General features: G+C 37.7%; 1 protein-coding gene across 3 annotated transcripts in view; it reads left to right on the top strand.

The window, feature by feature from the left end:
* Nucleotides 1–21690, top strand: part of slc25a13 (solute carrier family 25 member 13) — a 47564-nt gene that overhangs the window by 12697 nt on the left and 13177 nt on the right. For all 3 annotated transcript variants that reach the window (XM_026231585.1, XM_026231586.1, XM_026231587.1), the window contains 8 exons: nt 1846–1992; nt 2994–3132; nt 10720–10813; nt 11505–11589; nt 14875–14959; nt 15974–16132; nt 17398–17450; nt 18504–18584. In XM_026231585.1, coding sequence (XP_026087370.1) covers nt 1846–1992; nt 2994–3132; nt 10720–10813; nt 11505–11589; nt 14875–14959; nt 15974–16132; nt 17398–17450; nt 18504–18584 — 843 coding nt within the window. The remainder of the gene's footprint in view (nt 1–1845; nt 1993–2993; nt 3133–10719; nt 10814–11504; nt 11590–14874; nt 14960–15973; nt 16133–17397; nt 17451–18503; nt 18585–21690) is intronic.

The raw sequence follows: 21690 nt of genomic DNA, 5'->3' as shown, positions 1-21690 counted from the left end.
CATACTATGAGAAAAAAGCTGCCGATTCAGATTTACTCAATGAAATCCACAAATTCTCTGAATTATTCCTTTATGAATGGGTGGTTTCTAACACTGACTTCTTGTCAATATGACCACCTACAAACATGTCAGACATGTCAGGAATCTGACTCTGCTGTCAGAAATAGTATTACTGACATGGCCAAAGGTCCAAAATCCTGCAGCTTCTTTAACCTGAACATTGATGATGAGATCTTTAAGACTTCTCAGAAAGTGCCTGTTTCGCTGTTTAAATGCGGTTTTAATGCCAGCGCTTGAATTACAATAATTGACCCGAACAGAGGTGGCTCATCAAATGTTTTTATTTGATTCCAAAGACAATTAAAGGCACAATAAATACCATAGTGGTTTCAGTATTGGCTTTCATAGGTTCAGTTGTTCTCCTCTCTAAATAAAAAGCATGCTCCTGAAATACTCACAGTTGCAGTAATTTAAGGTTTTAAGAAGCTAACTGTAAACTGTAAGGTTTAGATCCACAATTATTATGCAATTCCACATGCTTGTGGCTGGAGCAGTGCAATGCAAGACAGGAAAAATCAGTAGCCAGATAATATTTTGCTCTGCCCTTGTTTTATTTATTTACACTGCTACTGGCATTTCCTCCTTGTTTAAAACATTGTTTGTGTGTTTTTGAAAGGCAGAGGAGCATGCACGTGTACAGTATAAGATGTAAAGTTTTTCCAGCATTTGCTTAAATGTGATTTGCGAATATTCAAATAAGTATATTGATGTGAAAAATAGGTTAATAATAGTGAAATTACCAGCAACAATTGTAACTATTATTGCTGTATTTTTATTAGGACAATGACATTTCTATAATATCCCAAATAGGTTAGCATGGAGTCTGACATTCAGAGCTTTGGCATTTTCTCTAATCGTGTTTTGTGAGCAGACATTTCTTCTATATGAATGTGCGTCTATTCGCACAGCAGACCTATATTTCTAGGATTTTGTAGCGGTAGCTCGGGAAGAAAGAAAAACAACTCTCTTTAAAAGCCTGAGATGTGTAAGAAAGCCATTCTCGTCTCCTGATGTGATACTGCAGCCGTTTCAGATGAGTTGCACAATCAACAAAATTAGATTTCCCTCTCCTAATGTCTTTCTAGCATATGTCTGCAAGCAAATAAATTAAGTGTAATAACAAAGGTAATAACAAACACATAAAATAGTTATTTCATTGAAACAGCATGGGTGACGTTGAATGGACTGATGCTTTTATAAATAAATATATATTTAAAAATGGAAATTTTATATATATATATATATATATATATATATATATATATATATATATATATATATATGATTTTTTTTTTTTTTTTTTTTAACTAATGATTTTATTTACATTTATGATTTTCTGATGCTCCTGACACTGGCTTGTCTTCTTTTTTGTAGCCCATGTAATAACATATAATATTGTAAATAAAATTGCATTTATGATTAAGCAAAATAAATAGTATTATAATTGATAAATGTAAATCTTTATTAGGGTTTTGACTAAACATGTTGACATATTTTGATTTAGATCGATGCACAGGGTTCATTTAATAATTACATGTATAATATTTACTTATATAGTCTTTATATTTAAGATTTATAAATCATCTGCTTTTTCCATTCAAAGATTGATTTACATTTACATTTGTACATAATTAAGGCCAGCTGTACATAATGGATCACATGCATAAAGTCACGAGCATGTAATATATCCTTTTTCTTTTCTTTTTTTGCAGTACAAATGACTCCAATTCAGCATTGTGTAAACTACTAGCATGCACACACTAATTGAGATGTATTGTGTTGCAGGAGATGCAGCTTGAACATGCCAGACAGGCTTTTATGCAAAGAGACAAGGCCGGGACAGGCACCATCACCGCTCTGGACTTCAGGGACATCATGGTGACCATCAGACCCCACATGCTCACACCATTTGTGGAGGAATGCTTAGTTGCAGTGAGTTTTGTTTATTTGTATTCATGTTTTAGCTATTTCAGCCAGCGGTTGTATTGGAGGACAGTTTTGTGATAGACTTTTGTTTCACGTAAACCACTGGGAGATATTTATTTGCTAGGTGTATATGTGTAAGCAGTCTGTTTTATACACACTCGCTGGAGTCTGTCATTTTCTCCACGGTTTGTGCCTCACAAACCTTAGGATTCTAGGAGATGTTTGTAAACACACAATTTCGAGGCCATTAGAAATAAATGGAAGACAATGCGCTCGTCAGACCCAGTCTATACACTCAATCCTCTAATTTAGATGCCTCGCAAAACAAGACAGGAGGTGTAAACATTTTATCCCATCTACAAAAAGGTTTATACTTTTTTATGGACAGGTTTATGCAGGGATTTTACAAATGACATCTAGGTTATGCACACTTCAGAGCAGGTATGGTTTTTGTGGCTTCAGGTAAACGCCACCATTTCTGCAAAGCACACAGCGCCATCTAGTGAGGGACAATCTGCTCTTGCTTTTCTATCCCAGCCCCTCTTAGGCCTGAAGAAAACTGTACAAGAACTATTTCAGCCAAGCTACACTACGTCAAAATGAATACATTCCAGAAATGTTTAATTTGATACTTAATATTACAGCATAAATGCAAAATTTATTTCGCTATCTGAGTGGCAAAGGGAGTTTTTACACCGAGCATCCTGTCAGATGCTATTTAAAGATTTACCTCTTGTTAGTTTTCCACTTTATATGTCTCTCTTCTCATAAAACAGCTTAATTAAAAATGGCCCTCGAGCTTGAATCCCTCTGAAATTACCAGTGTGCCGTCTCTGTGAAACACGTGTATTTATTTAGCGCTCTGTGGGGTGGACGTGCTAAAGATGTCGCCGCACTGTAGCTTGATTAATGTTTGGCTCTCCATAGAATTCTCAGCTATTTATCACCTCTGTCCCTCATAAAAGGATGTCTTCGTTCAGATGTCTGTGTGTCTGCCAATTTTGCAGGCGGCCGGTGGAAGTACGTCACATCAGGTCAGCTTTTCTTACTTTAATGGCTTCAACTCTCTGCTAAACAACATGGAGCTCATTAGGAAGATCTACACCACCCTGGCAGGCAACCGCAAAGATGTGGAAGTTACTAAAGGTTAGTAGGGTTTTTTATTTTTTATTTTGTTTTGTTTTGACTTTGTCCTGCCTCCCCAGATTAGGCTGACTTTATGTGCCCCAAAATTACCCACATGTGTTTCTGTATGTGTTTGTTGAGGCAATATAATTATTGTTATTATATAATATGTGAAATTTGATACACATACTGTACACACACACACATACATATATATATATATATATACGTCAAATTCATATACATTTTTTGAACAATTATATGTCTCATGTTGCTGTGCAAATATGTAATGTGTGCAATTTAATATAAATAAATATTTAATTGTACTATTTATATAATACAGTACATCTCGCATTTTTCAATTTTCAAAACCACTCCAATTTTTGTTACTGTCTTTTAAAATAATAATTATTTTATTTTTTATTTTAAATATTTCTTACATGTTCTTGTGGACTAAAAAAAAAAAAAATATATATATATATATATATATATATATATATATCTATAGGTGGGCATAGATTAATTTTTTGAATCTAGATTAATCTCACTGTGATTTTGAAATTAATCTAGATTAACATAGATTAAAATGGCTCATTCAAATTCTGCCGAAGGCATTCAGAATATGTGTGTTACTCAAATATAATTGACAAACAGTAAGTCTTTGAGAAGGGGTTTATCAAGCTAGGTGTTGCATTAGAAAAGGGGCTCATCTCCTGTTTCCAAAATGCATCACAAAGTGCTTGAAAAAGCTGTAAACTAATTCCACATTGCACAAAGTGAAAACAAGTTTATGCCTGTTTCACACCAATGTTTAAGTTTTTTTCAGGTTTGTAGGTGTCAACGTACAGAAACCAAATAATTAAATGTAAAATAGCACTGGATAGTCTTCAATGTAAAAATGAAATATACAATCAAACCTACATTTATTCAGACACCTTCAACATTTCTCACATTATTACAGTTTTGCTATATATATATAAAATTATATCTGGTGTCTGAATAATTTTTGGTTTGACTGTTAAAACTACAAAGAAATTCAGTCAAGAGCAGTGAGTGATTTTTTTTCTTGAATTAACATTACAGCAGCCAGTAGCTAAATTAGGCGCGGTCACTTTAAGAGACGATGAACGCATCCAATATAATACACATCCCATTTTTTCTCTCAAATGTTTCTTTCACTTAAGAAATAACTGACAGTTTTTTCGAGCATAATTTCCAAGGTGGATATTTTTACATATTTTGTATGTATTTGTCGGCACAAGAGCAAAAATAAGCAAATTCGATGTTCAAGTGTTTTGAGACGCCTTTCTCTTCGCAGAAGAGAGCTCGGTTCAGTGTCGCTGTCCGTGATACGCGGCTCTCTCTCTCTCCTCACCGAACATCCACACCGAGCACAGCGCGCGAGTAACCAGCTACTCTGTTCAGCTTTTCCGCGTCTTGTGTTTGGATGCTTTAATGTTTAAATCGACAAGCGGTAATGCGTAAAAACCTGTGAAAAATATAAGCTTTCGTGACGATGCGCAGCAGTGGCCCATCAACTGTCCTGAGCATCTTTTTAGGCTGGCCTCAGCCAGACTCAGTCGGTTATATAAAATATCAAGGTGAAAGTCATCATAGCTTGCTTAGTATAGACCCAGCTACCAACCCAACTTTGAGAATAGATTAACGGCAATATTTTTTTATCGCCCGATAAGAGTCTCGCGTTAATGCAGCATGTTAACGCCAATAACGGCCCACCACTTATATATATATATATATATATATATATATATATATATATATATATATATATATATATATAATATGTGTTAAATAAAACATCTTGCTCTAAATCACATTAAAATATATATATATATATATATATATATATATATATATCTATAGGTGGGCATAGATTAATTTTTTGAATCTAGATTAATCTCACTGTGATTTTGAAATTAATCTAGATTAACATAGATTAAAATGGCTCATTCAAATTCTGCCGAAGGCATTCAGAATATGTGTGTTACTCAAATATAATTGACAAACAGTAAGTCTTTGAGAAGGGGTTTATCAAGCTAGGTGTTGCATTAGAAAAGGGGCTCATCTCCTGTTTCCAAAATGCATCACAAAGTGCTTGAAAAAGCTATAAACTAATTCCACATTGCACAAAGTGCAAACAACCTTACGCCTGTTTCACACCAATGTTCAAGTTTTTTTTAGGTTTGTAGGTGTCAAGGTACAGAAACCAAATAATTAAATTTAAAATAGCACTGGGTAGTCTTCAATGTAAAAATTAAATATACAATCAAACCTACATTTATTCAGAAACCTTCAACATTTCTCACATTATTACAGTTTTGCTATATATATAAAAAATTATATCTGGTGTCTGAATAATTTTTGGTTTGACTGTTAAAACTACAAAGTAAGTGTGAGTGATTTTCTTTCATTTTCTTGGATTAACATTACAGCAGCCAGTAGCTAAATTAGGCGCGGTCACTTTAAGAGACGATGAACGCATCCAATATAATACACATCCCATTTTTTCTCTCAAATGTTTCTTTCACTTAAGAAATAACTGACAGTTTTTCGAGCATAATTTCCAAGGTGGATATTTTTTCATATTTTGTATGTATTTGTCGGCACAAGAGCAAAAATAAGCAAATTCGATTTTCAAGTGTTTTGAGACGACTTTCGGTTCAGTGTCGCTGTCCGTGATACGCGACTCTCTCTCTCTCCTCACCGAACATCCACACCGAGCACAGCGCGCGAGTAACCAGCTACTCTGTTCAACTTTTCCGCGTCTTGTGTTTGGATGCTTTAATGTTTAAATCGACAAGCGGTAATGCGTAAAAACCTGTGAAAAATATAAGCTTTCGTGACGATGCGCAGCAGTGGCCCGTCAACTGTCCTGAGCATTTTTTTAGGCTGGCCTCAGCCAGACTCAGTCGGTTATATAAAATATCAAGGTGAAAGTCATCATAGCTTGTTAGTATAGACCCAGCTCCCAACCCAACTTTGAGAATAGATTAACAGCGATATTTTTTTTATCGCCCGATAAGAGTCTCGCGTTAACGCAGCATGTTAACGCCAATAACGGCCCACCACTTATATATATATATATAATATGTGTTAAATAAAACATCTTGCTCTAAAACACATTTAAAAAAATAAAAAAGTAAAAATAAAATAAAAAAATTAATATTACTTACATTTGTTGTTGTGAACTTTAAAATAATGTAATAACAAAAAGTTTAATTGCAGATTTTTTTTTCTCACTCAGACTCTTCTAATTATTATTATTTTAATTTTAATTATTTGTATATATTTTTAGCAACTTGCATAGTACAAGTGTATTATTACTATTGTGATAAGTCACATTTAGCTCATTAAAGGATGATAAATATCTTTAAAAAACCTGTCTATAGCCTATCAAGGAGGACTTTTAAAACAAAGCCCCAACACCTTAAAAAACCTTTGGCCTGTGTCTCCTTGGCCAACTGCTGACCTGTGAAACAGCCCTCATAGTCTGGCTTCAATGGAGCTCTGCGTCTTGGACACACACTCTTGCTGTACACACCCAGCCTGCGATGCTATCAGCCCTGTGGAGACCGGGGCCAGGGGTGGGGAGGCTACATTTACCGCTGCTGTTCCCACAGAGGCTGTAGGCCGCCATTGGGCTCCGCTGGGACTTGTGCGTGCGAATTTCCATGTCTAGTACTCTTGTTGACCCACAGCTGATTGGTTCCGTATGTTTTGAGCAGTACGCCGAAGCATAGTTTCGTCATTGCAACAGCCATCGTTTGCCACCTGGGGAAAATGGGGAACACATCACCCCGTACAAAGGCTGCAGATAGAAAAAAAGAGCTCGCAAATGTATAAAACCTTTAATGTGGATCATCGTACTGATGTTCTGGCCATTCTAAAGCAGAAATTCATCTCACTTGTTTCATTGCTATCGATCACGATTTTGTAGCATCAAATATGATTTTTGTCTGGTTGAATGCTTTTGGCGGCATGTTCCTCACACTGTAGCCGGTGTTTGTTTTTGGAGGGAGCTAAAGAGACAGATGCCTTGCGTGATCTTTGATTGGAGCGTTCTTCACACTTCACAGCATGTTTAAGGCCGGGGTAAGCTGAGCTGGCCTTGATTCAATAGGGCTCTGTGTAAGAACACTTGCTGCCTTTTTCAGGCTAGTCACTCTATACCAGTGCAGTGGGAATCCCTGCTCATTACCTCTCTACTCTTAAACTGCACAACCAACTGATATCCAATGCAAGCCCAGACTCAGTGATTTGCTAAATATTTGAATGAATTATTTACTACATGATCAAGTAGGGACACATAGTTTATTAATAGAACAGCGAGCAATTCAGTGAGACTGAGAGCAATACAGCTCAAACCTTGTAATACTCCATGCACAAAACTTCAGCTTCTATCTTTTAATGAAGATGGTGCAAGTTGTTGTACAAATGAAAGCGAGTAGCTGAATTCCTCCATGAAGAGTCCTTCTACAAGGCTGTTAGTGAAGGGCAAATGGCCACTTTGAGGAAATAATTTTACTGTTTTAGAGTCATGTGATTCTGATCGGCACTTATGCATCTTGAGGTAATTTGAAATCTTACCTCAGCTGTTATGGTGCACATATGGATTATTTGTGGAATTTTTTCTTTTCTTTTAGTTTTAACAAATACTACAGAAATTGAAATTAAATTGAGTTAAAGACACAAACAGGCAATATTAGATGTGAAAGAATAATTGCAATAGCTATAAATTAGAATTTATATAAAGTGGCAGAGACATATAGGCTGTACATTACCATATTGTCCTGAGTGTTTACTTCAAGTGTTCTGCCGTTCTGAGTAAATGAGTCACAGTGATGCTCACTTCTACATGTAATTCACCCAGTGACTAAAAACAGAACATCCGCTGAAAATGACCTTGCTACCAGCTGGCTAGAAATAACTGCAAAAATGACTGAAAGAAATTCTGAGAAAAGGTATTTTAATGTGATATTAGTGATCTAGTTGATCAAATAAACATTTTATTTTCAGTTTATTTGATAGGGACAGTGTACAAGTGCACCAAATCCTTCTCTGATAAAAACACTGCTCCGGGTGTGTGTTCACGGTGTGTGTGTGTGTTCACTGCTGTGTGTGTGCATTTTGGATGGGTTAAATGCAGAACACGAATTCTGAGTATGGGTCACCATACTAGGCTGTATGTCACATCACTTTTACTTTCACTTTCAAACTCTCTGTTTTTAGGAAGGCTACAACTGGAAATATTGAAATTTAAACTTGATTTGGTTGGTTTTATGTTGTTGAAGTTAACTTTATGAAAAGAAATATGACTGTTTGTAAAAGGAAATTATTAAATTTGTTTTTATATTGTTATTAATTTCACATGGGTTTGAATCAGATTGTGTCAGATGGTCATTTTACACCCAGATGGTGCATCTTAAAGGGTTAGTTCGCCCAAAAATGAAAATTATGTAATTAATAACTCACCCTTATGCTGTTCCAAACATGTAAGACCTCCTTTTATCTTTGGAACACAGTTTAAGATATTTTAGATTTAGTCCGAGAGCTCTCAGTCCCTCCATTGAAGCTGTGTGTACGGTATACTGTCCATGTCCAGAAAGGTAAGAAAAACATCATCAAAGTAGTCCATGTGACATCAGAGGGTCCGTTGGAATTTTTTGAAGCATCGAAAATACATTTTGGTCCAAAAATAGCAAAAACGACGACTTTATTCAGCATTGTCTTCTCTTCCCGTCTGTTGTGAGAAAGAGTTCAAATCAAAGCAGTCTGGATATCAGGTTCGCGAACGAATCATTCAGTTCACCAAATCGAACTGAATCGTTTTAAACGGTTCGCATCTCTAATACGCATTAATCCACAAATGACTTAAGCTGTTAACTTTTTTAATGTGGCTTACACTCCCTCTAAGTTCAAACAAACCAATATCCGGAGTAATTCATGTACTCAAACAGTACATTGACTGAACTGCTGTGAAGAGAGAACTGAAGATGAACACCGAGCCGAGCCAGATAACTAACAAAAACATTGACTCGTTCACGAGTCAAGAACCGTTTCTGTCAGACGCGTCCGATTCGTGAACCGAGGAGCCGATGATGCGCATGTGTGATTCAGCGTGAAGCAGACCGACACACAGAGCGTCTGAACTGAACTGATTCTTTTGGTGATTGATTCTGAACTGATTCTGTGCTAGTGTTATGGGCGCGGGTAAACCGAAGGCTTGAATCAAGGGCAATCATCGCCAATGACGCCATTACGTCGAGCTCAAAAGAACTGGTGAACCGTTTTCTTCAACCGGTTTATTGAATCGAACTGTCCGAAAGAACTACTGGTGATCCGAACACCATGCAACCGGTTCTTCACTCGTGAACGAGTCAGTCTATTGTTCGTTATCTGGCTCAGCTCGGTGTTCATCTTCACAGCAGTTCAGTCAGTGTACTGTTTGAGTAAATGAATTACTCCGGGATATTGGTTTGTTTGAACTCAGAGGGAGTGTCAGCCACATTAAAGAAGTTAACATCTTAAGTCATTTGTGGATTAATGCGTATTAGAGATGCGAACCGTTCAAAACGATTCAGTTCGATTTGGTGAACTGAATGATTCGTTCGCGAACCGGATATCCAGACTGCTTTGATTTGAACTCTTTCTCACAACAGACATGGAAGAGAAGACAATGCTGAATAAAGTTGTAGTTTTTGCTATTTTTGGACCAAAATGTATTTTCCAACGGACCCTCTGATGTCACATGGACTACTTTGATGATGTTTTTCTTACCTTTCTGGACATGGACAGTATACCGTACACACAGCTTCAATGGAGGGACTGAGAGCTCTCGGACTAAATCTAAAATATCTTAAACTGTGTTCCGAAGATAAAAGGAGGTCTTACATGTTTGGAACAGCATAAGGGTGAGTTATTAATGACATAATTTTCATTTTTGGGCGAACTAACGCTTTAAGGCCCGTTCACACCAAGCACGATAACTATAAAGATAACGATAAAGATATAGTTCTAAAAATCGTTCTCAATATTAAAGAATAGCAGAGTCCACACCACAACTATAACGATAAAGGCACAGAGAAACGATATCATTGGAATTGCCAACCAATCAGAATCAAGCCTGTTGTAATGAGCTCGAGAATTTAAAGCAGCAGACGTGTGTCCGCTTAGAATACACAGACAATATCGTTCGCTGGTGTGGACGCTAATATCGTTATCTTTATAGTTATCTTTATAGTTATCGTTTTTTTTATCGTATTTACTCACTGACTCGACTCGGGTCAACTTACCTCAAACCTGGGGCAAACTGAGCCATGGGAACACTTTTTATAAGTAACCATATTTTTAGAACCCTTTGTCATAGATACATTCTGATCATTTAATGTATTTATTTTATTTATTTTTTGATAAATTACACTTAAAAATATATTCAAATGGAAAACTCGTTTTAGGAAGCATGAATGACAAAACTTGTTTTCGAAAAACTTATTTAAAATGTTGGAATAGTGTATCTTTGTGAAATTTGTATTAAATTCAAATAAAATTTTTTAGATGTTTTCTGCACTCTCTTTCCCTGTTTTTCAGAGGAGTTCATCATTGCTGCCCAAAGGTTTGGCCAGGTGACCCCTATGGAAGTGGACATCCTGTTCCAGCTGGCTGACCTGTCTGAGCCAAGAGGGTGAGTCACCATGGTGATAAGGCCTTGCTGAATCATCGTCTGAGAGCCTCTGCCCATCAAGAGGAGGGTTCGAGGCTCAGCCATAACATACTTCAGCGCAGCCTGTGTTTCAGAGCCCTCTAGTCACTCTTGACGTCTAAAAACAGCATTGTTTGACTCTTCTGTAATTATATGAAAAAAGTTTTCTGGTCCCTCTATTCTGAGTCTTGTTCTGGCAATTGCATAGTCGATGATACATGACTCCTCCTATTATTGTACAGTGGGAGGATTTGAACACGGTCCAGCTTATTCTAACATTTTCTGCAGCATGTAGCGGCACACATGTTTCCACACTACAGTAACTGCTGCAAAGTTCCTACCAGTACAGTAATGAGCTTGGAAGTATATTTACAAAATATCTGCTCTGAGCCATAGTGCGGTATAATCATTGTGAATTAAACCCCTCTTTCCAGAAACCAAAGATATTACATGCACATTTTGGAAGAGTCAGATATTATGACACTACTGGTTAGGTCTCAAATGGAGCTTGGTTTTCGGACATTATTATTTCTTGACTATTTTTTCAAGATTTTGAGGACAAACTATACCATGTTTCCATAAACTTCTTTGAGATGTTGTGCTCTGTAAAGGCAGAAAAAAGGAATCTGTTTAACTGTTTAATTATGTCTGCCCATGTTTTTGCTTTTTTCAGACGTGTTGGTTTATTTGACATTGAGAGGACTGCACCTCTGGAGGAGGGAGCTCTTCCTTACAACCTTGCTGAGATTCAAAGACAGGTAACACTTAGAACCTCAGAGTATAAACTTGTCTTAAAAGATTATAGAGATCGGTATAAACTGGGCCTTAGTCCACTAACTTTTGGGACCTTTTGACTCAGTTATGAGGTTGTGCATTAAAATGCAATAAATCAAAGCCACAAAATGCACTATAGAATTTATATGTTGAACATACACTGTTATCCAAAAAGCATGATTTTAAAAAATGTTTTAGAAAGAACTCTCTACCAAGACTTTATCTAAAAATACAGTAAAACTGTAACTTTGTTTAAAAGAAGTAATTTAAACTATTTCCCTGTTTTAATATAATGTAACATTTATTAATTTTATATATATATTTTTTCATTTAAATTTCATAATGTATTCCTTTGATGGAAAAGCTGAATTTTCAGCATAATTACTCCAGTCTTTAGTAAAACATGATCCTTCAGAAATCATTCTGATATGCTGATTTGCTGCTCAAGAAAAATCTCAACTTCTAATCAAAGTTGAAAACAGTTATGTTTAATATTTTTGTGGAAACTGTTATACTTTTATCAGGTTTTTTTATTTATTTAGAAAGTTCAAAAAACAACATTAATTTGAAATAGAAATATTTTGTAACATTATAAATGTCCTACTGTCTTACTTTTGATAAATGTAATACATCCTTACTAAATAAAAGTATTTATTACATCCAGCTGTTGTGAAATCCTCCCCCACATTGGAAGCATTTAAATCTAGATCGAAGACTCATTTATTTTCTTTAGCCTATGGTATTGCCTAACTTACATAGGTGGGTTTAGTTGTTTATGGCTTATCTTGCTTATTTTATTTTAAATGAGTTAGTTTTAGTTTTTATATTTCTCTTGCCAAAAACTGTTTACATTTGTACAGAACTTTGGTACACTTGTTTTTTTTTTAAAGGGTTCATATGATGCTGCTAAAAAGAACGTTATTTTGTGTATTTGGTGTAATTAAATGTTTATGCGCTTTAATTTTAAAAAACACATTATTTTCCATATTCTGTGCATTATTGTTTAATTTCTATGCCCTGCCCTTCTGAAACATGTCGATTTGTACAAGGCTCATCGGTCTAAAAAGCGAGGTGTGCTGTGATTGGCCAACTATCCAGTGCGTTGTGATTGGCCGAATACCTCAAGCGTGTGAAGGAAATGTTACGCCCTTTAACATATTGTGATGTCCTGTCAGGCTGGAGCGTTGAGACATGAACATAAAACCCATTATAAACGTGAAATAAACATGATTTCTAGTCATGTCCTCTTTTGGAAGGCCAAACAAAGTAGTTTCGCTTTCTCAACAAAACAGGGTTACACCGCGGCCTTGAGTGAGCAGAGGCCGGAGGCCTAGAGTGAGCAGAGGTGGGCCGGCTTGACAACGGTGCGGCTGGTGGATTCTACGAAGGAGCTTGGGGCAACCACATGTGATGACCCTGGGCTGGATGCCGCTTTGTCCATAGTGAAAGTCGATCTGGCGATCCACAGTGCGAATTTGATGTATATCCTCAGCGACCAGCACGGATCAGCTCCAGGCATGACGAAGCGGATATCTTCCTCTTTTGGAAGGCCAAACAAAGTAGTTATGCTTTCACAACCAAACACACATCGTCTATACGACATGACAGTGGCGGCAACAACAATACTATAATGAGAATTAAAGTTATGCCTTCTTTCTTTGCGTGAACATCTGGGCGGCGTTGTGCAAATCTTCCCACATCGTGACGTAGAGATGTGGGGGCGAGTTAGAATGATCCGTTTTAGTGGGGTGTCGACGAGTCTTAACTTTTATAAAGAATATTTCTTTAGATTTGAGACTTTAGTCTTTGCAATTTTACAGATCTTCCAGTAAATGAATGTAGTGGCATTTATATGAATTTTGGGAATGTTTCATGTATTCAAACAGTTTTGACAGTGATTGAACGATTTTGATTCTCTGGTTAGCACACTTGTAGTTGAAATAAGGAGCGGATTTGGACACACCCAGAGTAGACTGTCCTATATTTTTCTTTGTTCTGTCATTGCAAAAATGTGACTTGTGTATCCTTAGATATCCTATCAAATCACTTTAACAAGTTTTGGTTATCTAAATGTGCTACTTTTACTCCTATTGATGTTATTGGTTCATTCATTTTTTGACATCACTTTTGCTGAAGTTAAAGATATGTTTTGAGAACTTGAGTTTATAAGTGCTTCTGATCAATGCATCGTTTCCAGCCCCTCTGGATTTTTCCCTCAGCTACTGCTGAGCTCTCGTCTTCGCTTTAACCAGAGCAGTGAAAGAAGAGAATATCTGAATCTGTCATCAGCACACAGATCACACATATAAAAAGCTGTAAATGAAACACGGGCCCAGCAGTCGAGGAAACTTATCAGCGTCTGATGGTGAGATGAGGGGAAATTAAAACAGACAGAAAGGCCTGAAGACTCTACAGGGAAAAGAAAGAGAGCGTGTCTGTGTCTAGAAAAATTCACTCTTTATTTTAACAGAAGTCCTGCCTCCAAACACATTGAGAGCTGAGTTATTCCTTCGTACAGGGCCATACGAAGCGGGGGCCTGGGACAGAGACGCCAGTCCCACCACAATGAGCTGCTTTGGGCTGTGGTCTGGCCTTATGGGATGCTGGCCAGCTCTCCCTCACCACTTCCCCCAACACAGTTCATCCCACACCCTTAACCCCTCAGTGAGTCTGGAAGGGGTGTACAGTGGCAATCTGGGCATTTACCTTGAGGTTCCTGACAGGTGGTCACCGGGTAGGCTGGGCGACTGTTTCTCTGGCGGGGAATGCAGCATGGGACGCTTGGATGGTTCTGGCTGGCCTTATTTCTTATGCTCTCTTTAACCGTGGGGCTACGGCTGTGGCTGGGACACTGATTGAACCCACTTGATCGTGGTTTCTGCTCATCTCAACTAACACTAACTTTCTAATTATCTAGACATCTTGGATCAAACTAAATTAAGTGTATTATTATTTTGTGAAATCCTAATTAAATTTCATTCAATGTTTAGTCAAAAGTTTCCACATGAGCATTTTCTATTTTCCATAGTCACTTTAGAATAATAGTACATTTATCAAAAATAAAATATGGAAGCGAAACTTTTCATGGCAGCTTCTAATTTATTTATAAGCCATATATTACATTCTATTCGATTCTATATTTTCTCTTATATTAAAATGTTCTATTTTCATCATTATATATCATTTTATATATATCATTCTAATATGCTAATTTAGTGCTCAAATGTAATGATTATATTATAGCATCTTTTTATTTTCTCTCTCCACAGCAGTCTGGTGGGGATGGATCTCGCTCGGTTCTGCTTCAGGCCGCTGAGTCGGCGTACAGGTTCACTCTGGGCTCTGTGGCTGGAGGTGAGTCAGTCACAGATCATTGTGCACCACTCCTTTACCTGAGCCTGCACCAGCAGTAGCCCCTCCTCCTCCACGCCAGAGATAGCAGGACTGCACAAAAAGAATAACAAAAAGCCTGCCCTATAGCCTTCATAGGGGGCTATTTCTCTAGTTTAATGAGGTTATGCACCATGGGAAGCTCCTTTTGTACCTGTCAGTGATCAGAGGGGTGTGTGAGAGTGTGTGTGTGTGTGCTGGACTGTGTGTACGTAAGGAGGTGGTGCTTGGCCCTGTGTTTGGCTCCAGTCTGGCTCCCTCAGAGGAGACAAGGTAATAAGGAGGTAGTGCAGGGCGACTCACTCTTTAATTAAGCCTGTCGGTGCTGTATCCCCCTTTGTGTCCACCCCAAAGTTGTCAGATAAGAACTGACTGATGGGTTCTTCCGAAATATCCTGACTTTCTTCCCTTTCTATTAATTTTTTTTTGTTCTTTTTTGTTCTTTTTTGATGTGTCCTTCATCAGCCAGTATATTTTCTATTTTATAGGAATAGTTCACCCAAAAATTAACATTTACTGAAAATGCACTCGTTCTCAGGGTATCCAAGATATAACTCTTATAACGTTTCTTCATCGGAAAAGATTTGATGAAATTAAGCATTACATTACCAATGGATCCTCTGCAGTGAACGGGTGCCGTCAAAATGAGAGTCCAAAGTGGCTGATATTACAGTAGTCAAGTAATTGGTCTTGTAAATGAAAAGTGTTTCTAAAAAACAAGTCCCATCATTAAAGCATTTTAACTTTAAACCATTGCTTCTGGCCAAAATAGCTGTCCATAATATATTAATAATCCATAATAATGTTCATCATATTTGTTTAGAGCTGTTTTGGACCGTTTACGCTTTATATGGTGCCCTGGATGCCCAGAGAGTAAATGCATTTTTGGGAGATTTACATTTTTGGGTGAACTATTCCTTAAACAGTCTTATTATTCCATATCGTACATAGTTTAAAACACATTTCCTCTCACGACAGCGATGGGTGCCACTGCCGTGTACCCCATCGACCTGGTGAAGACCCGCATGCAGAACCAACGTTCTTCAGGTTCCTTCGTGGAAGAGCTGATGTACAAGAACAGCATTGACTGTTTCAAGAAGGTCGTACGCTACGAGGGCTTTTTCGGCCTCTACAGAGGTCAGTGGCTTTGTGCAGCCGGGCCATCAGGGACACACCAACAAAAAGAGTTTTCATGAAAGCCAGGGCCAGGTCATCTTCCCTTTGACCTTACCTGCTTTGAAGAGATTAAGTCTACCTTTGCTGCTTGAGGGGGACAATGTGCAGAGCATGAAAGGGCACATACCAGCACAGGAACTTAACAATGAAGAACATGAATGCTCTATGCAGTCAATGGCACTCAGATAATGAGTATCTGCTCTGATTTTAGAGCTGGAACATGAGTTTTTAAAGCATTCTGAGGGCGCAGATTTAAATTGTGATTGCAAGGTGCAATTGTCATGTGACCTCCATTGAGAACACTAACTGCTGGTATTTGTCAATCATAAAGCTGACAAAAGAGAGGCTGAGATCTTAGTCACCCGTGCAGAATTCGAAACGAAAATTCAGTGCTCATTTTAGTAGAGCATATCAGTGCTTTATGACTGAGAGCACTATATTTGAAGTGAGCACTAAGTGCTTTTGTTTTTTTGCAAATGGATAGTTTAGTTTTTAAACAAGGAAGTGAGCAGTCCAGGCTTTTAGCTAAATGCATAAAATATATATTTTTTCAGCTTTTTCTATCAGATCCCTTAATGCAGGACAGTAATAAACATACTTACTATTATTCAAGACACAAATTTCTCAGGCAAAGTCATGCTGATTGTTTATTGACAGAGTAGATGCTCAGAAGCTGGTAAAGATGACAGCCGATGATGTCACTATCCTGGCAAACACAAAACATTCAGCAGCATGCATGAACAATAATTGTTTATGGGGAATATATGGATGATAATGTTTTCAAAAATATTATTTGTAAATTCATCTGCTTGTATTTAAACACAAATGCACTCCGTAGACCATGCCTTTAGGAAATGTTTGTGTTTGTATTCTTCTAACCTTGTGGCCTATTTACACTTGTATAGTATGCCCACATTATTGCGCTTGTTTGTTACTGCCGGGGACGGGACATCACTTTTTAAATCAGATTATTTAGTTTTGTTTTTGTCTAAGCCAGAAATCTGCGTTGTAATTGAGGGCTGTGTAAACTTTGGTTAAGACTGTTTTTAAAGGGAAATAGAGTTTGTAGTACTGTTAAGTTTCCGATATTTATACACTCCACATCAATAGTGTTCATTAGTGTGTGGATGATAGAGAATTGGAGGCAGCACTGCAGCTTTTATATTGAGGAAAGTCGTGCTTCCCGCACCCCTGTCTTTTTTAATCAACTTGTTTTCTAATTATAGGCCTCGTACCGCAGCTTCTGGGCGTGGCTCCCGAGAAAGCCATAAAGCTTACAGTAAGTGCTCTCCCTTCACCACATCAGCCTGGCCTCTTAAAACCCAAGCCCTTAACTCCTCAGAAATGCACCCCTCTGTTTCTCCCGGCCGCCTGCTGCCTGTCTTCACTGACTCGCCTTAGCCCCTTGAAAAAGAAGTGAATCTGTTTTCTGTTGGATCCCCTTGATTTGGGCATCAGCAGGCTCACTTATACTTTATATCCCACAATTGTGGTTTTTAATCTCACAATCACGACTTTGTATCTCTCGGTGTGGCTTCCTCGGCACATTTACAGCTTTATATCACAAATGTAATTTCTTTTTCTTAGAATTACAAATTTAGATTTTACACCTGTGACTTTATATCTCATAATTGTGGCTTTTTATCCAGACTACAACTTTTTTAATTATCAAAATGTCCACTTTATATCTCAACATTTCAACTTAATATATCTCAAAATTATGACTTTATCTCACAAGTGCCACTTTATATCTCAAAATTGCAACTTTATACCAAAATTGATTTTAAATCTTCAAATTAAGACCTGGTAACTCACAGTTTACTTTATATCTTAAAATCTAAAAATCACTACTACAGACTTGATATCTCAAAGCTGACTTTCTCAAAATTGCAGTTCATATTAAATTTAGGACTTTTCACAATTGTGACTTTATCTCACAGTTGTTACTTTGTATCTTAAAATTGTGAATTCATATCTCACAGTTGCAATTTTATGTATTACAATTGTAATTGTGACTTGATAACTCACAGTTGTTTGGTTTATTTATTTTTTTATTTTTTATTCTGAGGCACAAACAGGCTTCTATAGGAAAATCTAAGAATTGTGCAGACTGCTATAGCTGTGCCCATTTAAATTAAGTCACTTTTTAAAATCTCCTTACATGAACTGGATGCTTAAACATTCCCAGTAAAATAAACAAGATGTGTTTGAATTATGAAATAAAAAAAAAATGTGCTGAATCTGTGCAGGTGTAAAGAAAAATCTCCCATGCAGTTTTCTTCCTCCAAGAAACTATAGATATCTGATGCTACATTGTTTGTTTTTTCCACAGGTGAACGACTTTGTGAGAGGAAAGACTATGAAAAAAGATGGCAGCATTCCTATACCTGCTGAAATCTTGGCTGGCGGATGTGTGAGTAGCTTTATACTTTGATATCTGACCCTGGACCACAAAACCAGTCATAAGGGTCAATTTTATTAAATTCAGATTTATATCTGAATTTAATAAATTCAGATATAAATTTTTTTACAATTACAAACTATTTGAATATCTGGAATCTGAGGGTGCAAAAAAAAAATTAAGTTTTTATATATTTACAGTAGAACATGATCTTTACTTAATATCCTAATGATTTTAGGCATAAAAGAAAAATCTATAATTTTGACCCGTACAATGTATTTTTGGCTATTGCTACAAATATACCCCAGCAACTTAAAACTGGTTTTGTGGTCCAGGGTCACAAATAAACCATACATAATGCAGTAACCATACACTGACAATAAGGAGTTTAGTTTTGAATGTCAGTGGGCTTTGAGGTCTAAGCCTTGGCCTGAGGGAACACTTCTCTCCTTTTGTGAGGTGACCGAAAAGACACTTCAGCCCCATCAGAGTTTAAAAACATGTCATCTCACATCTAAATCATAGTCTGCCGCCCCACGGCTGCTGATTCTCAACCTGCCCATCACAAGCATGAACAGGAGATCACTTACCCTTTTCATTAGAAGCGTAAAGGCGAAACTGACATTTTATTGCAACGTTTACATGTGCTACAGTTCATTCTTGTCTGATCTGTGTGAAAGCGAATGCCCTCAGTTCAGATTTCATAGAGCGGTAGCTTTCCTGTTTGTGTCGTACCTGAGACCTGTCAAAACCAGACTGTGCTTCTTCATGTCTGCCCTGACCCAGGATACTGAAAGACCCTCTTTCATATCACAGTCATTACTAAAACATTTCATCACGTGTGGGTTTCCATTTAAAAGCATCACAGACTCTTGGATGATTGCGAGTCTCGATTATAGCGACGTGAGTGCATTTAGCCACAAGATCTCTGCTCTGAGATTTGAAAAGAGATGGCTACGGAAACATAAGGTTGGTTGCAGATGAAGTCAGCTCAGAAAGGGAGCTTGTGCCACGGAGATGTTTTTCCTCTTCTGATTTCTCTGACAGCTCCTTTCATCTCAGCCCGAATCCCCGGTGTTTGGCCTGGCAGGATCCGCTCTCTTTCTCACGCCTGTACACGCGCCGCTCGCTCACAGCCGTGTTTATTGACACTGCAGCCACGGCAAATCAAATCTATTTATTTGGTTTGAGTGGGAAAAGACTAGACGGCTGATTTGCACACCGTGAGTGTTCCTGTCTGAGGAAGGAGAGTAAAAATCACTGAAAACGGGAGAGGGGAAAAGCAAGAGATTGCGAGGGTTGTGGAGCTGCAGTGATTAAAACTTCAAGCTCCTCTCTTCTCACATTGCAGCCTCTGAATTAGACACTTGACAGTTGCCAAGAGTCGATCATTTGGTAAGAACAGCACGCCTCGCTGTCCGTGGAGCTGGCCGGATTCTTATCTGGTTGTTGCTGGCCTTCATTTGAGGGCTGGGTTACTCAAAATACTAGCTTAGCCAACGTAAAATGGCGTAGAGAGCGGGGGAAACCGTGGCATGGATACAGTGATGCTTTGTTCATTTGCAGCGCTAGTTGTAAAGCTATGTAATTCAGCTCGTCCATTGTTTCTCAGCATTCGTTTGTTAGTCTGTTGCGAAACTTTTTTTTTTTTTGGCGCAGTGCCCCCATTTCTACATGAGAACGCTTGTGTAATCCTGTTTAAGTGCGCGGAATGTGAGCGAGTATTAATGAAGGGAAGCTAATGTTTGTGTCTGGCGCTGAACTTTTGTTTTTAGAAGACTGTAGTGTTTTGTGTGTGATGCTTATGTGCTCAGTGTGCGTTAAGTATTTGTTTTCAGTTGCACTCATCTTGCCAGTAAAGTGTGTAGTACCCCACCCCCCACCCACCTCAGACACGCACACACGCTCCCAGTGCCTCTGGGGATTACCTTGCCTTGTAATTACCACTGAATTATCGAGCCAACGCTGGCTCACTCTTCACTCAAATCGCATTTCTTGCAGTCACGTTGCAGCGCATGCTTCCCGCTCTTTAAACTGCCTCTTTGCCAGAGGTGATCGATCTGTTGTCTTCTAACCGATGTTCTTGTTTGCTTTTTGCTTGTTCTCTTTGTGTAACTTTTTAAATATCCAATTAGTACCCACTTAATGTGGCTAATAGCTTGGCCCTCTCCTTAGTGTGTTATTCCTTGCCAAAACAAGGGGAAAATAAGATTGCTTTTGGCCCTGATGCCATAATTAACCATAAAAGATTACTTTCCACATAAATAAGTGGCATTTTCCAGAAATAGGGTATAAAATAGGATGCGAAACTCGTAACTTCTTTTTTTTAAATAACTGGTCAGTGAAAGGAAGTGCTTAACCTTCAAAAAATGTTTGAATCAAATGTTTACATTAAGTTTTTAGTATATGAAATTCAAACTTTGTCTTTGAAAAAAACTTTTTTTCACTCAGTTCTGAAAATGAATTTGTTTTCAAAGATTATAATTGTTAGATTCAATACAGAAGGTTAATTTTATAGATAATTATAGATTTGTGCCTCTAATACTTAAAAAAATTATTATAATTGTACATCAAAATAAATCAAATTCATGAAATGTATTAACTGTTAAGTCGGAGCTGTGAGTTCTGAAAGGTAGGAACCCCTTTCTGAACGTCTTTAGCTGTAATTTCCTCTGGATGAAAAGTGCAGGTCATTCTGGTCCATCCTGTTTGAACTACACCTTCAATGAGATGAAAATGATCTTTATTTTTAAATATGCTGCCTCAGACTTAAAGTGGGATTTTTAAATGTGCTCACTTGTGAGATTCAAGACCAATTTACCAGATTCCCGTAAGACGCCCCGTTCGTTAATATCTCTGAAAGAATAGAAGATAAAAACCAACAAACAAACCATCGGCAAGGCCCTTCTGTATTTAAAAGGAGGGCTGGGGGAAAGAGAAGAAATCCATGGAAACTGATTTCCATCTAATTACTCTGCTCTGTTTTTCTGTGTGTAGCCTCAGTAACTAGGAGCAACAGGAAAGATAGGGCACGGAGGCGGCAAGCGGCCAGCCTCTTTGGCGAGACATGTTTAAATGCTTCTGTTGCAGCCTCAGATGCCATCACGTCAAAGCCGAA

Source organism: Carassius auratus, chromosome 44, assembly GCF_003368295.1.
Source record: "Carassius auratus strain Wakin chromosome 44, ASM336829v1, whole genome shotgun sequence".
Lineage (NCBI taxonomy): Eukaryota > Metazoa > Chordata > Actinopteri > Cypriniformes > Cyprinidae > Carassius > Carassius auratus.
This window is presented reverse-complemented; position numbering and strand designations above follow the sequence as displayed.